Source organism: Myotis daubentonii, chromosome 6 (assembly GCF_963259705.1).
Source record: "Myotis daubentonii chromosome 6, mMyoDau2.1, whole genome shotgun sequence".
NCBI classification, from domain to species: domain Eukaryota; kingdom Metazoa; phylum Chordata; class Mammalia; order Chiroptera; family Vespertilionidae; genus Myotis; species Myotis daubentonii.
In genome coordinates this window covers 62530046-62548086 of record NC_081845.1, presented here as the reverse complement: position 1 = coordinate 62548086, position 18041 = coordinate 62530046, and the positions used below count along the sequence as shown (strand labels likewise).

Sequence of the window (18041 nt, the reverse complement as noted above, 5' to 3'; positions counted from 1 at the left end):
GAGCAATTATTAAGGTGGATTTTTAGGGTGTTTAGTTTTATTGTACAGATTTGGATTAAGCAGACAGGTTGATTGGCTAGGCCAGTGAGGATGAAAACATCACTGAACTGACAAAACCTAACAGAACTGGCTCGAATAAATACTGCACCCAAGAACCATTTGCAGAGTCCTACTTTCAAACCAAAGCCTGATTCTCAGAACCTCCTAGCCCAGTGGTTCTCAACCTTGGCGGCACATTAGAATCACTTGGGAATCTTTTTAAAATCCTGATTTCTGGGCCTCATCCTCCGGAAATTCTGTTTCTTTGTTATGGGGTGGGGCCACAACACTAGTAACAAAGAAACAGCATATCCGGAGGATGAGGCCCAGAAATCAGGATTTTAAAAAGATTCCCAGGTGATTCTAATGTGCAGCCAAGGTTGAGAACCACTGTCCTAGAGGATTCAACAAAGAGACAAACCAGATGGTCTCTGAGATGAGTCTGAAGTCCACCTTTTCTTGTCTAGTAGATTCACTTACCCTGCGCATTGTACCAAGAGGTTTTTGTGAAGCTTTTCAGTGTTGAGTTTGACTATAGACGCCAGAGAGACAGAACTGGCAGAGAATGCTAGCTTCATGCCATGTCACACTAAAATGGCATTTCGGTTGCCATGTATTAAGCCAGGAGTACTGGGCCTACTGAGGAGTTGAGTCCCAGGCTCCTGGGTCCCTCCAGGCACCCACTGAAGATTTGAGTGTGCCTGATTATCTGGTTGACTTCTTTAGAACCACGCTCCTCTTCTCTTCCCACTACTATCTGCCCCAGGAGGTTGTCTTATATGGGATATGTCAATGATTGCTTGCCCTCTGTTTTTGGGGATGGCTTAGTTCATTAGGCAACCCTTCAGGCCAGGAGGTCGTAATGGGCCCTTGCTGCTTCTAGGCCCAAGGAACTGTCCTATTCCTTTGGACATTAGGGAAACCTTTATAAATAGTCCTTTTATCAAACTAGTCTCACATGACCCTAATTTGAATGTGCCATCTGTTTCCTTTTGGGACTTGATCAATTACTAATAAGGGAATCTGGGTTTTGCCAGGGGAACAGAACTGTCCAGGGGTTACTCTCTCTCCCTGGGCTCTACTGGGTGGTTGAACTGGACTTGACTGACATTCTTGGCTTCTCCTAGAGCTATTCTTGGTGTGAAGTGGTCACCAAAGACTCATCAAATGAGACACAGGTTGGAGTGAGGAAAGATAGAAATGATATCATACATGATGCGCCTGTCACAGAAATGATAGATTCTGCAAGACCCAATAAAAATGACAGTGACCATGAGACATTCACAACTCCTAGTCTCTCTGTCAGAATGAGGATAAACCCAGAACTATGAAATTGCCAACTGACCGTCAGTGAACTGAATTGTCCCCACGTGCAAGGATTTTTCTTCCTGTAGTGCTCTGCTGATCAGCTTTTTGAGGTCTAAAGCTGTGAGATAGGTTTCTTGTTGATTGTCCTCCTCTGTCATCCCATAAAGGATTCCTTCACTTTCAATTTTGTTGGAATCAAAAGACAGCAGGTCACTTGCAGGACTTGTTGCTTCTGCACTGTCTCTCTTAAAGATGGCCGTAAGTCGCACCTCTATGGAGCTTGAACTGTAGAAGCAGAGGACACGTCACACTCAAGGCCATTGTTCTATGCCTTGGTAAGATGGTTACTATGATGCTACAGAGCTTCAGGACAGCTGAAACCTCTTGAATATCCCACTTCCAAAATAATTTCAATGTTTATAAAAAATTTGAAATGTGGCAAAAAATTGACATGTATTTTATGTAGTTTTTTTTATATGTGTTTTAGTTCTAAATTAGAATGTCAGGATGAGGGTTAAGTCCACATTAAAGAGGGAACACTAACTGAATCAAGAAGATATTTCTCTTCTTCTTTTTTCCCAAGAAGTATTTATAAATTAAAAATTAAAAACCCTCAATTAAACATAATCTTTCTCCCAAGGTGCTTTAAAAATAACATCTTGGAAAGAAGGTGTGAGAAAGGAGAAAGAGAAGTAGCATATGATAAAGTATATTTATTATAATATTTATTAACTCAATGCCTTTTTGCACGTAAAAATCAAATCAAATTCTCTGTAACTATGTCCTCTAAGATCAGGTTTTACCTTCTCATTTAAGTCCACTCAGAGGGATGCAAAGTGTTTTAAAGGCCACAGGAACTGATAATGTGTATCCTTGGCAGTTCTTTGGGCCACACAATCAGTCAGTCTGTAGTTCATTATTTCCCTAGTCAATTATAGGAGCCAAAGCTGGATTCTTATTACTGAGCTTTCCTAGATCTAATGGGCCCTTTCCCAGGTCAAATGACCTTGCAACCAAGGAGCAAATTAGTTTCTCGGCTTTAATCCAGACAGGCTAGTTTCATGTACAAGTATGCATTCAGGCAGACAATTTCCTATCATAAATCACATTTTTGTGAAGCATGCTTGCATCACCCTTATATGCCTTTATGTTTTTCTAATTAGATTTTGAGTTTTATCTCATGGAGTGATTTTGAGAGTTACCCCCCACCCCCCCACTACTGAATAATGGGTCAGTTACTCCCATTTAAATAAGAAATGATTAAAAAATCATTGAGTTATCCTAGATTTTATATGTAAACATTATTTGCAAAAGATCAGCATATACATTTATGGGGAAAAAAGTACTATATTTAAAAATATTAAAAGTTCAAAATAGTTTAAACAATAAAGAATTTAAATTAAAAAGAAAAGTCCAAATTACCCATCTCTTTCTTTCTTTGGTCTTCATTTCATCATGCACAATGGTAACATGCAAGGAAGTAAAAATTTTTATGAAATTTATGGAGACATTCAATGTATCATTTCATATACAAAAACTTATTTCCATTATCTTCCATATTTGTCCAAAGCTTTGAAGGAAATATATAAATTCTTATCAGAATTTGGATGGAAACTTGGAGAACCATATACATCTCAGAAAGTAAACATCATGATCTAATGTTTCCGATTAGGATTTGAGCTTTAGTTCAAAGATTATATGTACTTTTGGTCTTAAACTCTTTGAGTTGCTCATATTCCTCCTAAAGAGACTGCAAATATATCCTAGACATCTTTACAGTTTTGGGTGGTGCTGGTGGCAGGGAGTTTTTAAAATGTATTTTATAAATTAATTTCTGGACCCTGTGAATAGCATTAAATGCTTAGTTTAATTCTGAAGGTAATTTATCTGAGGCTGAACTCTGGAGCTGTTGTTTTGTTGACGATTGTTTTTTGAATTGCTGTAATCAGTAAACCTTGAGGGAATGGTACAATTCACCGTGGACCTGGTTGCAAGAAAAACAAATAGCTGTTAACTGAATGGGTGGTCTGCATCAGGCAGTTCACTTGCATCCTCTTTAAATCTCCTCAACAGCACAATCAATCCTATTTCACAGAAAACAGGTAGAGAGGGAACTTGTCAGTGGAAAGAGGCAGAGCTAGGATTCAAATCCTGGCCTGCCTGACCTCAAGCCTGACCACCCACTCATACCTGCAAAAAAGGTCATTTAGTCACTAAACTTGTCAGTTTAGTTGTCACACTACATTTTGGACTCCTCCAAAATAAACATATGAATTTAATTTAGAAGCTATATTCAGTTTTTTTCATTGCAAATGAGAGTTGCCAACAAAGGCACTCGGCACGGGGGATGGGGTTTCATGTTGCTTTCATCCCTTGATGGAACAGGACTGAATGGACTCTCTTTCCTTCTGGGAACACAAGAGAGAATCTATGTCCATCTCACTGGGATGCTCTGAGGGGAGGCAATTCTTTCCGTACTAACTCGACATTCATCCAGAGCTGGCCTCCTGCTTTCTTTCAGTGATAGTTGTAATCCATGATGCTGCTGAGAGAGGCCAAGGCTTTCTGGGCTAAGACCCCAGTCCTGCTCATTTTTAAAGCTTGCTTTATTGAAATATAATTGTCATGAAACAAACTTCACATGTTGGAGGTATACAATTTGATAAGATTGACACTCCTGTACACCAGCGAATCAATTATGGCAATCAAGATAGTGAGCACATTTCATCACCCAAAGGCTTGCTGGTACCCCTGTGTAATCCTTCCCTCCATTCCTTCTCTGCCTCACCCTCTCCAAGCAACTGCATTTTTTTTTAGAGTTAAATGTAAGTGGAATCATAATGTACTCCCTTTGATCTGTCATTGTTCACTTAATTATTTTGAGGCAAATCCATGTTGTGTATTCCAACAGTTGCTTTGCTGAGTAGTAGTCTATGGTAAGAATATGCCACAATTTGTTTATTTATTGCTCTGTTGGACATTTGGGTTTTTTCCAGTTCTTGGCTATTACAAATAATGCTGCTATGGACATTGGTGTGCGAGTCTTTGAAGAAGAATACCCTCCAATGAAACTGAATGATTGTTAATAGCTTCCCATATATGGTTTAAGAGATAAAGCAATATATAACGTGAATCTTTCACCGTTCATCCCTTTAATGGTGTTAATAATAGATGTCCTAACTAGTTCCCAGTTGTATTGAGATAATCGAATGAGGTTACTGATATAAAAGCACTTATTAAATTGTAGATCAGGTTTTATACGAATGAGTGGACATGAAGACAGTACTAGGAGACATAGGGTGTCAGGCCTTCTGTAGGGACCTGGCTCCATGAGAAAGCAATTTCCTTCATAATGAGTTTACTTTACAAAATGCTGAGCATTGTTATTAATGATTAAAAGTTTGTGGTACTCACAGCATAGCATTTATTGTATTTGGGTTAAATGTGTTTTCCTTCTTGGAGACTAAATCTTTATTACATAATAGAAATCATTGGGAAAATGTGATCAAATTTAGTTTATATGCATCTTTGGAAGAAATAAGAATAAATTCCTACAGAGATAAACACATGGGAAAGATGCAGCTTCAAGGGATATATCTTTAAACTTTTTACCTTGAAAATTTAATCAGCCTAACATTTTTTATTTTGTTCTGAAATATATTTTTTATTATTATTAGTTTTCATTTATTTGAAAGGAGGAAATAATGAGCACTTGAACATTCACCAAAAAAGTCCCCAAAACATTCCTATCATTTAACAGCTTTAAATTAAAAATTTGTTCTTTAACTACAGTGGTTTATCCAGAAGACCTTGCCATCTATGCAGAATATCCTCCCATCACCTTTTATTTTTTTTAATCCATCTGATTTCACATGGAATACTGTGGGGCGGCATGTTGAAATAAAGAAAAACAAGTCTGCTTTGGTAAATAGGAAGGGTTTCATCTTTTATAACTTTCACTTTTCAATGTTTCCTTCCTCTGGGATTATGCAGATCAGGGGGCCTGATAACTTCAAAAGAAATAAACTGGTGGAGCTCCCCCAGAGGAATGCTTTGTGAGTGTGTGGCACCCTGGCTCTGGGCACCTTTATGCTTTAAGACGATAGACGGTAAGGGAGCCGGGAAGGACTTGGGTGACTCCTGCTTATCCCACTTTACAAATCCCCTCTGGCAGGAATCACACTCTGTCATACCAGGGCTGATGTTTACCCTGCGGAGCATTAAGAAAAAAAGTAAAACATATGTGGTCCCACTTGTAGATGTTTTGAATAATGAGAACTTAAGAAAAAGACGCACAAATCTTGCCAAAAATTATGAACCCACATTAGAATGTTGAGGTGCTGACGGATATAGACCTGCCAAGGGGATATGATCGGACCCTGCTGCAGTGTGGTGCTATTTGATTATTTCATTTCTTTTATTGAAAATTTTCACTTAACAATTTTTATAATTATTATAATACTTTTTCATTTAATAGTTTTTGCATGGTACTATATATTATTATGGTTCAGATGTCAAAATAACATAAAATATTTTGGGAAGTCCTGCTTCCACCCCTGTCTCTGTCCACCCCATTCCTCCAACCCCACTCCCCTGTAGGCACCACTGTTATTAGCTCTCTTGGTTCAGCTTGATTTGTTTATTTTATTTACTTTTTGTTTCAAATTTTAAAATTAACTAATTGTTTATTTTTTAACTTAAATTGATTGGGGTGACATTGGTCAACATGATCATACAGGTTTCAGGTGTGGGTTTCTATGCTACAAGATCTGTATATTGCACCATGTGCCCACCACCCAAAGTCAAATCTTCTCCTGTCACCATACATTAGGATTCCCTTTCCCCCCCCAACCCTTTCCCTCTGGCAACCACCACACTTGATTGGTTTAAGCAATGATGATCTTTAGCATCGATAGGCAACCAGGCAATTAGACACCAATTGCTACTTTTTTTGACTTGTCTGTACTGAGGAATTTTTCTAAGAGGTTTGCTAATAACATTGCCAAGGATAGCAGGTGAGCTTTCTGAGAGAGCCATGTTTCTGACTCCAGAGGGAGAAAGGAACACAGCCCTGTGCTACCCCTTAAAGCATCACCTAGGGCAGCGGTTCTCTACCTGTGAGGCGCGACCCCTTTGGGGGTCGAATGACCCTTTCACAGGGGTCGCCTAAGACCATCAAAAAACACATATTGAATATATAATTACATATTGTTTTTGTGATTAATAACTATGCTTTAATTATGTTCAATTTGTAATAATGAAAATATATCCTGCATATCAGATATTTACATTATGATTCATAACAGTAGCAAAATTATAGTTATGAAGTAGCAATGAAAATAATTTTATGGTTGGGGGTCACCACAGCATGAGGAACTGAATTAAAGGGTCGAGGCATTAGGAATGTTGAGAACCACTGACCTAGGGTCAGGTTCTAATTAGGTAATTCCTTTATCTGAAATGTATTCAGTTTTTGGGATTTGACAGAGCTAAACAATTGGAGGGAAGGAGACTTTATAATCCTCATGACATCACCTTTAAAAGAGGCTAGGAAGAAAGTAACTTAAAAATTGATAAGAGTCCTGCTCTCTTACTTACCTAAATCCTAACACATGAATTTCTTTGAATCCTGGAAGTTTCTTAAATACCTTTTGCATCTGTAGAGAGAAAAAAATTATGAAATACACCTTGATTCTACTGGGTAAGGTCTTAATTAACGGAAAGTGACTAAATACTTTTGATGAGTTAGGGGAAAAAAATAAAAATGGATATAATGATCGAGGCCAGATTTATTCTTAGTTATTTCAGAAACCTGGAGGAAAGTGTTTTGCTATTTATTTTAAAGCTGGAAAGCTGTAATTGGATAGTTCTGACTTGCTTTAGTGGTTACTTTACATAAAACATGAAACAACTTCAAGTTGGTACTCGGAAGAAAATTTTTTGGCCGCAGTATTTTTACCTATACGCACAGAATAGCTATAATATTTTCTGAATTGAGCTATATGATTTGGAAACATCTACAGTGTTAAAGGAATTATTAAAGTCAAATTACCTAAATAAAATGTTAATAGCAGATTCTAATGTAATATATTACATTGGCTCTTAGATTTATGTGAAATTACAATACATTTTCTCATTTAATTTGACCTTGCTAATGAGGCATATTATCAGAATATTTCACGATTGTTATACTCAATTACTTCCCAACCTACAATAGTCTTGCTTCTGCCCCTCAATCCCCAGGAGGGAAGGTTCTCTCTAGGCCATTGTCTCGCCTCTCTCCAAATCCTAAGACATTTTTATTTCTTTCTCCGTGGTTTCCCTGCCCTCCCCCCTCCCCCTGGTTCTTCTCCCATCTCTCAGACAACTCTGTCAGTCTTTATCCTATTCCTGTCTTCACTCTCCATTGAAACTGTAAGGATTCTGCAAGTTTGCATCCTCAACCTCATCTCACTCACTCTCCCATTTATTCAGTTAGCTCGACTATGGACTCTGTGCTAGGCTCTCCAGACATTGTCACACAGATGAACGGGCACTACCTATCCTACTTACTTGTATGAAGCCTGGGAGGCAAGCAAAACCAAGAGGAAGACAAGACAGTCTAGCAGTGAAGCATGGGAGGGAGAGCAGGGTGACCGTGAGGGAGGCTGAAGAGGTGAATAGGGCCTCGGCCCTGTCCTCCCTTCCCTGTGCCCACTTCCCTCTGCCTCTCCTTGGGGATCCCATTTTCTCCCATGGCTTCAATGGCCACCTGACATACAACTTGGGGTTCTCCATGTGAATATCCCAACCGTTGTCACTAATTACATAGTCGCCAACCTGGGCAATTCTCTTCCTCCAAGTCTGCCTTTCCTCCTGGGTGCTCTGTCTCCGTCAGGATTGGGAACACCCTTCACCTTCCATGCCAGAGAGCCCAGCATCCCCAGATACCTCTCCTCTGTGCCCCTCACATCCAGTCACCTCGCCTGTTTGTTTGCATCCTACATGTCTTTTGTTTCCATCATATTCTTCTTATTCCCATGCCTCTCCCTAATGCCCTTTCTGTATTACCAAAATGGTTTTCTGGGTGTGTGGGGGGAAGATAAATCTCCTTCTTCTTCTTCTTCTTCTTCTTCTTCTTCTTCTTCTTCTTCTTCTTCTTCTTCTTCTTCTTCTTCTTCTTCTTCTTCTTCTTCTTCTTCTCCTCCTCCTCCTCCTCCTTCCTCTCTTTTTTTTTATGAGTTGGGGTGGGGGGAAATGGGGAGATGTCTTTTTGACTACAATATTTTTCCAAGTTGATCATTCCATAACCGTCACTCTTCACTAAAAATCTCTTGATGGGCTGCACTGCCCATTGACTAAGATCTACTAGTAATACTTCAGAATGGCATTTAAGGCCCTTCACAGTTTACCCTCTCTCCCCGGGCACCTTACCATTTGCACTTCCTGCCATTTACCCCCTTGGCCAATATTGTCTCCTCTAGTCACATTAAAGTCACCACTGTCCCTCCCCATATACAATGTGTACTTCTTCCAGACATCTATACATTTTTTTTTTAGACCAAGGTGCATCTTCCACCTTCTGTTCATTGACCACCCCTCTCCCCCGACCCATCTTTCAAAGCCAGCTCAGATATCTTTTCTATTGAAAAGCATTTGTAGGGCCCTGAAGTCAGGTTCAGTTATTTCTTCTCCCTACCACTCTAGGACATATTACTGTATTTTCCATTAAACTGCCTGGGAGGTGCATGTGTGTCCCTCACAGAGATTATACTCCTTGGGCTCAGGCATCATGTCTTACTTATTTATCTTTATCTTTCCTTCCCAGTGCCCATCAGATTGTCATCCACATAGTAGGGACTCAGCACATTTTGTTTAATCAAGTTGAGTGCATCTTTTCCGTCTAAACTCACCAACATGCCACTGCATTGTCACTGTATCTAAAATTACTGCCAAATCCTCATTATCTATGCCAAGGACTAGAACGCTGATGCACAGATAATCCCCAAATCACATACATTGGGCTTTGGAATATATCATGGATTTATTTTTTTCTCAGCAGACTGATTTACCTTCTGAGTCATATTTTCTTCCATCAATTTAAAAATATGTTGTGTGTAGCAACTACAGTGATGAAGATAAATGAATAAGCTTGGATGATGAGAAGATAAATGTATAAGCTTGAGTTCAGATATTGGTTCTCAACTTTCTAGTTGTATGACCTTGAGTTTATTACTTAATTTTTTGAATCTTGGTTCCCTTAACCAAAATGAGGTAATACCACCTATATCATAAGGCTGCTGTAAGGAACAACACACACCTGACACACAGTGGGGAGAGAGGCAGTGATACTTTGTCTATTTACTAGTCTCCTTCTGGGTTACTAGCTCCTTGATTGCCCAGGATCTCTGACTTCCTCCAGGGCCACACAGCACAGAGCCTGGCAGGGGCAGAGTAAGCCTTCAGTAGTTGTTTTAGAAAGACTCAGTGTGGGGAAGGACAGGAAGAGGGTCCCTGTCGCGGTCAGCGACAGGGGGCGGGGAATGTTTCTGTGGTGTCACTCCTACCCCTCCATGAGATCAGGAGATCAGGTTTTGCAGAGCTGGTCTTTATAATGGGGCAGGTGGGAGAGAGCTGTGTCCATGCTCCAGGTCTGCTCCTGGACAAATAGTTTTGAGCCACAAAGTTGGTCATGCCATCCCAGTTACCCCACCGAGGACTGGATGTTGAAGAATGAGCTATAGTTTTGGGAGCAGAAGATCCAGACCCCCAACTCATCTCTCTTTCTCGTCCAGGATACCAGAGATGCTGTGATGCATGCAGATACAATCAATCAAGCACAGAACGGCTCCCGTGGAACCCCACAGCTATTAGCTTAGGCAGTAGGATGCATGGCCGGGAGAGCTGTCCTCCCCTCCTGGGCGCTCACCGCAGGGGCTCCAGTGGGGGGGTTATTGCCTGTGCCTGTGTCCTCTTTGTGAACCTGCCGCTGATGGATTCAGAAGCAGCTTTACTTAGGAGGGTGCGGGAGGCGTCTAGGGAGGAGATGACAAAGGCCTTCAGTTAATTCTGCTAAATAATCTTCCGGGAACCTTCCAATCATGGAGCACTAACCACTAAATTACTAATTAAGTGTCCAGTTGACCTTATTAATAACACTAAATGCACAGGGGCCTCCCGGATTCTGCCAGAATGTACGTTAACGGGGCTATAAAAAGGCAGCTGTGTGGAGCTCTCCTGAATGTTTGCACAGGAGAAAGCATTCAGACAACAACTACGCATTCCTTTTGACATCTGTATTAAATTGCTCATTAAGTTTATTGTGGAAATTAAATTACTGCAAAGCACTGCCCATTAATTCCCGATTAGGTCCAAATGACTGTGCTAATGCAAGTGCTGGGCTGTGGTGAGGCTGGTTGGTTATGTGATGACTGGCTTTGAGGTGTCCAGACTACCCAGGGGCCTGGGAGGGGAACAGATGCTCGAAGCGGAGGGGGTCCATCTGAGAGAAGCCAGAGACCCGTGCAATGGAACCAGCAGGTCTCTGCAACCAGACCAAGTGAGATATACTCTTCCTTGACTAATGAATATTTCAGAGGCTAGAAGGGCATGTTTATTTGATACAAAATCTTCTCCCCATAAATATGTGTATTTGGGAAAAATAGGAATTAGAGTGGCTAAGAGCAGGGGTTCTGGTGCCAGGCTGCCTGAGTTTGAGTCTTGGCTCTGCCAGTTACTAGTATGACATTGTTGAGCATTTAGTTAATTTCCTCTTGCCTTAGTATCCTGACTTGTAAAAAAATAAAAGAAATAATATCACTTAACTTATAGATTTGTGTGAAAATGAAATGAGTTAATACATATAAAACATTAAGACCAGTACAGTGGTATTATTTCTCTACATAGAAGTAGATTTGGAAAGGGACTTTGAGGTCATTTTTAATTTCTAAATGAGGAATCTAAGGTCAGGGAAGTGATCCTCAAATCTTTATGGCTATTTCTTGGCAGAAACAAGACTACAACTAAGATCTTTAAAAAATTATAATTTAATTGTATTACTCCACATCAGGTAGTTCTAGGTGCTTAGAAAATTCACAGGTGAAGTGAAGACAGTCTATGGCCAATTATCCAATTCTGACATTACTCTGACTATGCTAAGGATTTGCTGAAGAGAATATTTCAAAGAGCAAATAGAAGATAACAGACTATTTTAAAAATGCATTCTATCTAATAGTCCATGTCTAAGTACTTTTCTGGTTCGTAAATACCCCATGCTGATGCTTTCTCTTTGAAGTTTGTAGAAATGATGTTCTACATTTTATTGACTATGCTGATGCTGGGAGAGGTTGGAGGTTTATGAATGTTTTTCTCTTAGCTCCTCTCCAGTTGACAGCGGTAAGCACTGGAGTATGAGAAGTGGAGCCCTGGCCTTTGTTTGTTCCCTGGCCTTGCTCAATAAGATGCTTGGGCTGTCCATAAACATAGTTCACAGTTTTGTAATCTCATGGATGCTTCTATTTTCAGTTGAATTTCTACAAACAGGTACTGAGTAGTTGCTGCATCCCAAGCTCTTAGGAGCTAAGGTTACTGAGATGAAAGCAACAGTTTCTGCCCTTAAGGGAAAGCTCATAGCCTGGTGTTAGTGAGGGTGGTGGGAGGACAAGGAGGGAGGAATGGAGACAACAGAGGCAATAGACATATAAACAAACAATCTCAAGACAGAGTAATCATGTTATGACAACAGTGGGCCCAGGCGTTAGCCCAGAGGAGTGAACCCAGAATGGATACAGAGAATTTTTCATGATGTTTGCAAAATGAATCTCAGGGAAGGGCATTCCGGATGGAGGAGGCATTACTTATAAAGACTAACGGTGAGAAAGTAGAGTGCAAAGGAGTGGGATGGTAAGGAACTGGTGTTAAGATGAGGCTCATAAGACAGGCAGTGTCTTATGATACTCAGCTGCCATGTTCAGCAGAGTAGTTTGGATTCTCCTGCAGGGAGTGAAGAGCCATTTAATTTGATCAGGGATAGGCAGATAGGATGATGGTCAGAGATGGAAGAGACATCTTGGGGCAGGTCCTTAGTTTAGTGCTGGATGTCATGGATAACATAACTGCCTTCTGCCTGTCACCTATGAAAACTGCCATGGCTTTAAGCTGCATCAGATGGCAAAAGTGGAAATATGGAAAACAAGGTAATATGGATTCAAAATTCATATTTCAACCCAGCATATTCCCTAGCTGGTGTCCACATGGACATTTTAGACATCTAGAATATCTGCTCAGTGGCTTCCTGCTAAATACGATTTACAACCTATTACTATATGAAGAAAATCTAAATGTGAAGGACTTGTAAGGTGGAAAAGCTGGAACAGAAAACTTTCCTGGAGAGCCACTTTTTCCTAACATGTTGAGACCCATTGCAGCTTTTGGTGTATTTGTTTATTTTGCAGTGGTTAAAAATGCATGCCTGATCACAAGAAAATGGAATTATTAACCAAAAACGTTTGTTTCCTGTTGGCTCCCAGATTCTGAGTCTAGACTTGTGCTGTGGTTCACTCACCTGGAGTTGAGACTTTGCTGCCAACTCCTGGTAATATGGGGACTGGGCATCAGTGAGCTCTGCCTTGAGCTTCTGGTTTGCCAGGGAGATGCTCAGCACCACCTTCTGCTCCGGTGGGCCCTCGGATACCTCAGAGAATTCCATTTCTCTTTCCTAAGTTAAAAAGGTCTTCTATTAATATACATCACAAGAAAATGGTAATATTATACAACATATATTGATTTTGTCTCAAGAATTGGATTATGAAGGCTCTAGTATTTTTAGAATGAAAGTCCTATTAACTAGAAGCAGCCTGTGAATTTCACTGGGACACAAAGCACCAAAGCTCCAATGAATGAACTACTTTGAATCTTTGAGAACAGTCATTTTATGACTGTGTTCTTCATGAAAACATTCACACACACACACACACACACACACACACACACACACACAATTCATATATATTGCTGGAGCATCAGTAGGATTGTGCCACATACTTTTGTAACTTTATAAACACTCTTTGATAAGGATTGGATTATACAAAATAACCTATGGATGCTGGTATTATTTAATATAACCCTTTTTAGAGAAGTCTAGACTGGTTTACTAAGACTCTTTGTGCTTAAATTTCATACTGAAACTGGTTAGAAAGCACTGTCAAGTCAAGAGAGGGTGTGAAATCTCTCTCAGAGAAAATGGCATATTTGGGCCACCTTTGAAAGCATGTGGCTGAGAATAGCAGTGCTGTTCTGAGGATCACAAAGGGCCAGGGTTCATCCTTTTTGTCCTTTGGTTTGAGAACAAGCAGGAGTCTCTCATTGTTCTCCACTCACATGGGCTCCCAGGGCACAGAATAAACCTGGAGCTGTGTTTCAAACTTGGGGTTGGACAGATTTCCAGTCTTGGGTACCCACACAATCCCGAGATCTGCACAGCTTCCTCCCAAGAGTAAAAAATGTGTCTGTGGAAAACCAACTGTCTCTGGTAACGTACAGTTTCTTAGAGTGATAGTAGAGTTGTGGAAGCTGCGAGACAGGCACAACCAATGGAAAATGCCATGAGAGGCAAAACTCATCTGGGTGGTGGTGATGTAGCTTCGCCTCATTTTTTTTTTTTTTTTTTATCACAGACTCCTTCCACGGGCAGTGAACAGCAGAACAGCCTCTCACTTTAATAGGACACGCGGAGGATGTGTATTTACACCTACCAAGCTACTGGTATTTGTTTAATGGGAAGGTTTCCATCCATCCATCCATCCATCCATCCATCCATCCATCCATTCATCCATCCATCCATCCATCCACTTGCTCATTTAATCATTCAAATGATACACACTGAGCATCTGTGTGGGTGTAGCACAGTGCTAGGACCTATGGGACATTGGAAAAAAATATAGCATATGGTGTTATGCTCTAGAACAGTGGTTCTCAATCTGTGGGTCGCGACCCCTTTGGGGGTCGAATGACCCTTTCACAGGGGTCGCCTAAGACCATCGGAAAACACATATATAATTATATATTGTTTTTGTGATTAATCACTATGCTTTAATTATGTTCAATTTGTAACAATGAAAATACATCCTTCATATCAGATATTTACATTACAATTCATAACAGTAGCAAAATTACAGTTATGAAGGAGCAACGAAAATAATTTTATAGTTGGGGGTCACCACAACATGAGGAACTGTATTAAAGGGTCGAGGCATTAGGAAGGTTGAGAACGACTGCTCTAGAAGCTCACCATTCCATTAGGCAGATAGGAAGTTCATAAGAGACATTCAGTAAACCCTTTAGATGTATTAGTGAGAAGTTTTGTAACTTACCTTCAACCACTTATTAATGTTTTATGCCTCTCACCCAGCACCCTCAGTGACGTCCTAATTACCTATGGGATAAAACCCAAACTGTTTTTCCTGATGTTTGACTCGCCACCATCTGATGCCGAACTGCTTGAACAGCTTTGGTCTGTCTCACTTCTCCCTGCTCAATGCAGGGAGCTCCATTCACCCTTGCTGAGGACTATACTGCTGTGCAGTCTCCTGACTGAAGACCCTCCTCACTGCCCCCCATGACCTCCTGCAGCAACAGCGCGCGCGCGCGCACACACACACACTTTACTTCATATACACATTCTTTTTTTTTAATTAAATCTTTATTGTTCAGATTATTACATTTGATCCTCTTTTTTTCCCCCCCATAACTCCCCTCCTCCCAGCTCCCGCCCCACCCTCCGCCCTCACTCCCCACCCACTGTCCTCATCCATAGGTGCATGATTTTTGTCCAGTCTCTTTCCGCATCTCCCACACCCCTTTCCCCCCCAAGAATAGTCAGTCCATTCCCTTTCTATGTCCCTGATTCTATTATGATCACCAGATTATTTATTCACTTGATTCTTAGATTCACTTGTTGATAGATGCATATTTGTTGTTCATAATTTGTATCTGTACCTTTTTCTTCCTCTTCCTCTTCTTAAAGGATACCTTTCAGCATTTCATATAATCCTGGTTTGGTGGTGATGAACTCCTTTAGCTTTTCCTTATCTGTGAAGCTCTTTATCTGACCTTCTATTCTGAATGATAGCTTTGCTGGATAAAGTAATCTTGGTTGTAGGTTCTTGGTATTCATCACTTTGAATATTTCTTGCCACTCCCTTCTGGCCTGCAAAGTTTCTGTTGAGAAATCAGCTGACAGTCGTATGGGTATTCCCTTGTAGGTAACTGAGTTTCTTTCTCTTGCTGTTTTTAAGATTCTCTCTTTATCTTTTGCTCTTGGCATTTTAATTATGATGTGTCTTGGTGTGGTCCTCTTTGGATTCCTTTTGTTTGGGGTTCTCCGTGCTTCTTGGACCTGTAAGTCCATTTCTTTCACCAGGTGGGGGAAGTTTTCTGTCATTATTTCTTCAAATAGGTTTTCAATATCTTGGTCTCTCTCATCTTCTGGCACCCCTATAATTCTGATGTTGGTACGCTTGAAGCTGTCCCAGAGGCTCCTTACACTATCCTCGCATTTTTGGATTCTTTTTTCATTTTGCTTTTCCGGTTGGATGTTTTTTGCTTCCTCGCATTTCAAATCATTGACTTGATTCTTGCGCTCCTCTGGTCTGCTGTCAGGAGTCTGTATAATATTCGTTATTTCAGTCCGTGTATGCTTAATTTCTCGTTGGTTCCCCAGTATAAGATCGAGGGTCTCATTAGTTTTCTTGTAGATCTCATTAAGTTTATCGGCGGCTTCTAGACAGTTCTTGAGAGACCTTAAAAGTGTGGTTCTGAACTCTATATCTTCCATTGACAATTTTGTCCTGTTTCTTTGTCTCCGCATTTTGTTATGCTTCCTTGGTGCACCCCCTAGTGGTCTTTGTTTGCAGTCTTATAGTTAAATCTCAATTGTTGTAGCTAATTCCAGGGAGGGTTTGACCTCCAGGCCAAGTGGCTATGAGAATCAGCTGTGTCAGCAGTGAGAGAACTTCTGTCCTCTAGGGAGGTGCTATCTAGCCTTTGCCTGAGGCTATCCGGCAAATGCCTCTGTGCAGGGCTTGGGCGGGGCGGGTCACACAGGATCAACAGGGTGGGCCGGAGAGAGCAGTTATGGCGGCTCTCAGTCCTGTCCCCAGGGGCTCTGCCTCTCTGAGTCCCAGCAATGGCTGCAAACCTCGGAGAGAAAGCTGCACTCGCTCTGACCGAAGCCAGACAGTCCCGCTTCTCCCGTTTGAGTCTGGGTCCCTAAAGACTCGCCTGTATCTGGAGCTCAGAGTCTGCGACTCCCTCCCGATTGAAAACGCCAACCGCGCCCTCCGCCGCCAGCCCGCTCCGCACCTTAGAATTTGACTTCAGCACTGCGCCTCCTCTGAGTGTCCGTGTGCGTTTCTCTTTCCTCCTAGTTGTAGGACTTCCACTCAGCCAGCGTTCCTGTGGTTCTGGGTGATGTCCCTTTCGTTTTTTGGTTTCACTTTTGAAGTAGTTGTTCAAAGCAGCAAACTCCGGCATTAACCTATGCCGCCATCTTGGTTCTCTCCTGGATTCTTTTTTCATTTTGCTTTTCCAGTTGGGTGTTTTTTGCTTCTTCGCATTTCGAATCTTTGACTTGATTCGTGGGCTCCTCTGGTCTGCTGTTGGGTGTCTGTATAATATTCTTTATTTCAGTCAGTGTATGCTTAATTTCTAGTTGGTTCTTTATCACAACATCGAGGGTCTCATTAGATTTCTTGAAGATCTCACTACATTTATCGGCGGTCTCACCAGTCTTTTTGAGGGCCTTACTAAGTTTATCGGCAGCTTCTAGACAGTTCTTAAGAGACTTTAAAAGTGTGGTTCTGAACTCAATATCCTCCATTGACAGTTTTGTCCTGTTTCTTTGTCTCCGCATTTTTTATGCTTTCTTGGTACACCCCCTAGTGGTCTTTGTGCGCACTCTTGTTGCCTTTAAGCCTTGATTGATGTCGGCAATACCGGGGGTGATTTGACCTCCAGGCTAACTGGCTATGAGAGTCTGTTGTGTCTGCAGTGGGAGGGCTTCTGTGCTGGATCTCTAGGGCGGTGCTAATCTAGCGTTTGCCTGAGGCTATCGGGCAAATGGTTCTGTGCAGGGCTTGGGCGGGGCAGGTCCCCGGGGATCTACAGGGCGGGCCAGAGCAAGCAGTTATGGCTGCTCTCAGTTCCTTCCCCAGGGGCTCTGCCTCTCAGAGTCCCAGCAATGGCTGCAAACCTCGGAGAGAAAGCTGCCTTCGAGTTCTGACCGAAGCCAGACAGTCCCGCTTCTCCCGTTTGAGTCTGGGTCCCCAGAGACTCGCCTGGATCTGGAGCTCAGAGTCTGAAACTCCCTCCTGATTGAAAACAACAACCGGGCCCTCCGCCGCCAGCCCGCTCCGCGTGCGCACTCCGCACCTGAGTATTTCACTTCAGCACTGCGCCTCCTCTGAGTCTGGGTATGATATTCTCTTTCCTCCTAGTTGTAGTATTTCCACTCAGCCAGCCTTCCTGTGGTTCTGGATGCTGTCTGTTCTGTCCTTTAGTTATATTTCTGAAGTGGTTGTTCTACACATTCTTTCTTACTTCTTACTAATATCTCCTAGTCTTATAGTCCATTAAAAGAACTATCCCTCTGACCATCTAGGTCAGAAAACTTTGCCTTTCCTCTAACCTTCTAGAACAGTGAATAACATCTGATTTGC

General features: G+C 41.5%; 1 protein-coding gene across 1 annotated transcript in view; it reads right to left on the bottom strand.

Moving 5' to 3' along the window:
• The window catches only part of IMPG1 (interphotoreceptor matrix proteoglycan 1), a 119150-nt gene that overhangs the window by 63270 nt on the left and 37839 nt on the right, over positions 1-18041 (bottom strand). The window contains exons 7-10 of the mRNA XM_059699709.1: positions 12890-13042; positions 6946-7004; positions 2770-2790; positions 1385-1632 (exon numbers count right to left, since the gene is read on the bottom strand). Coding sequence (XP_059555692.1) covers positions 1385-1632; positions 2770-2790; positions 6946-7004; positions 12890-13042 — 481 coding nt within the window. The remainder of the gene's footprint in view (positions 1-1384; positions 1633-2769; positions 2791-6945; positions 7005-12889; positions 13043-18041) is intronic.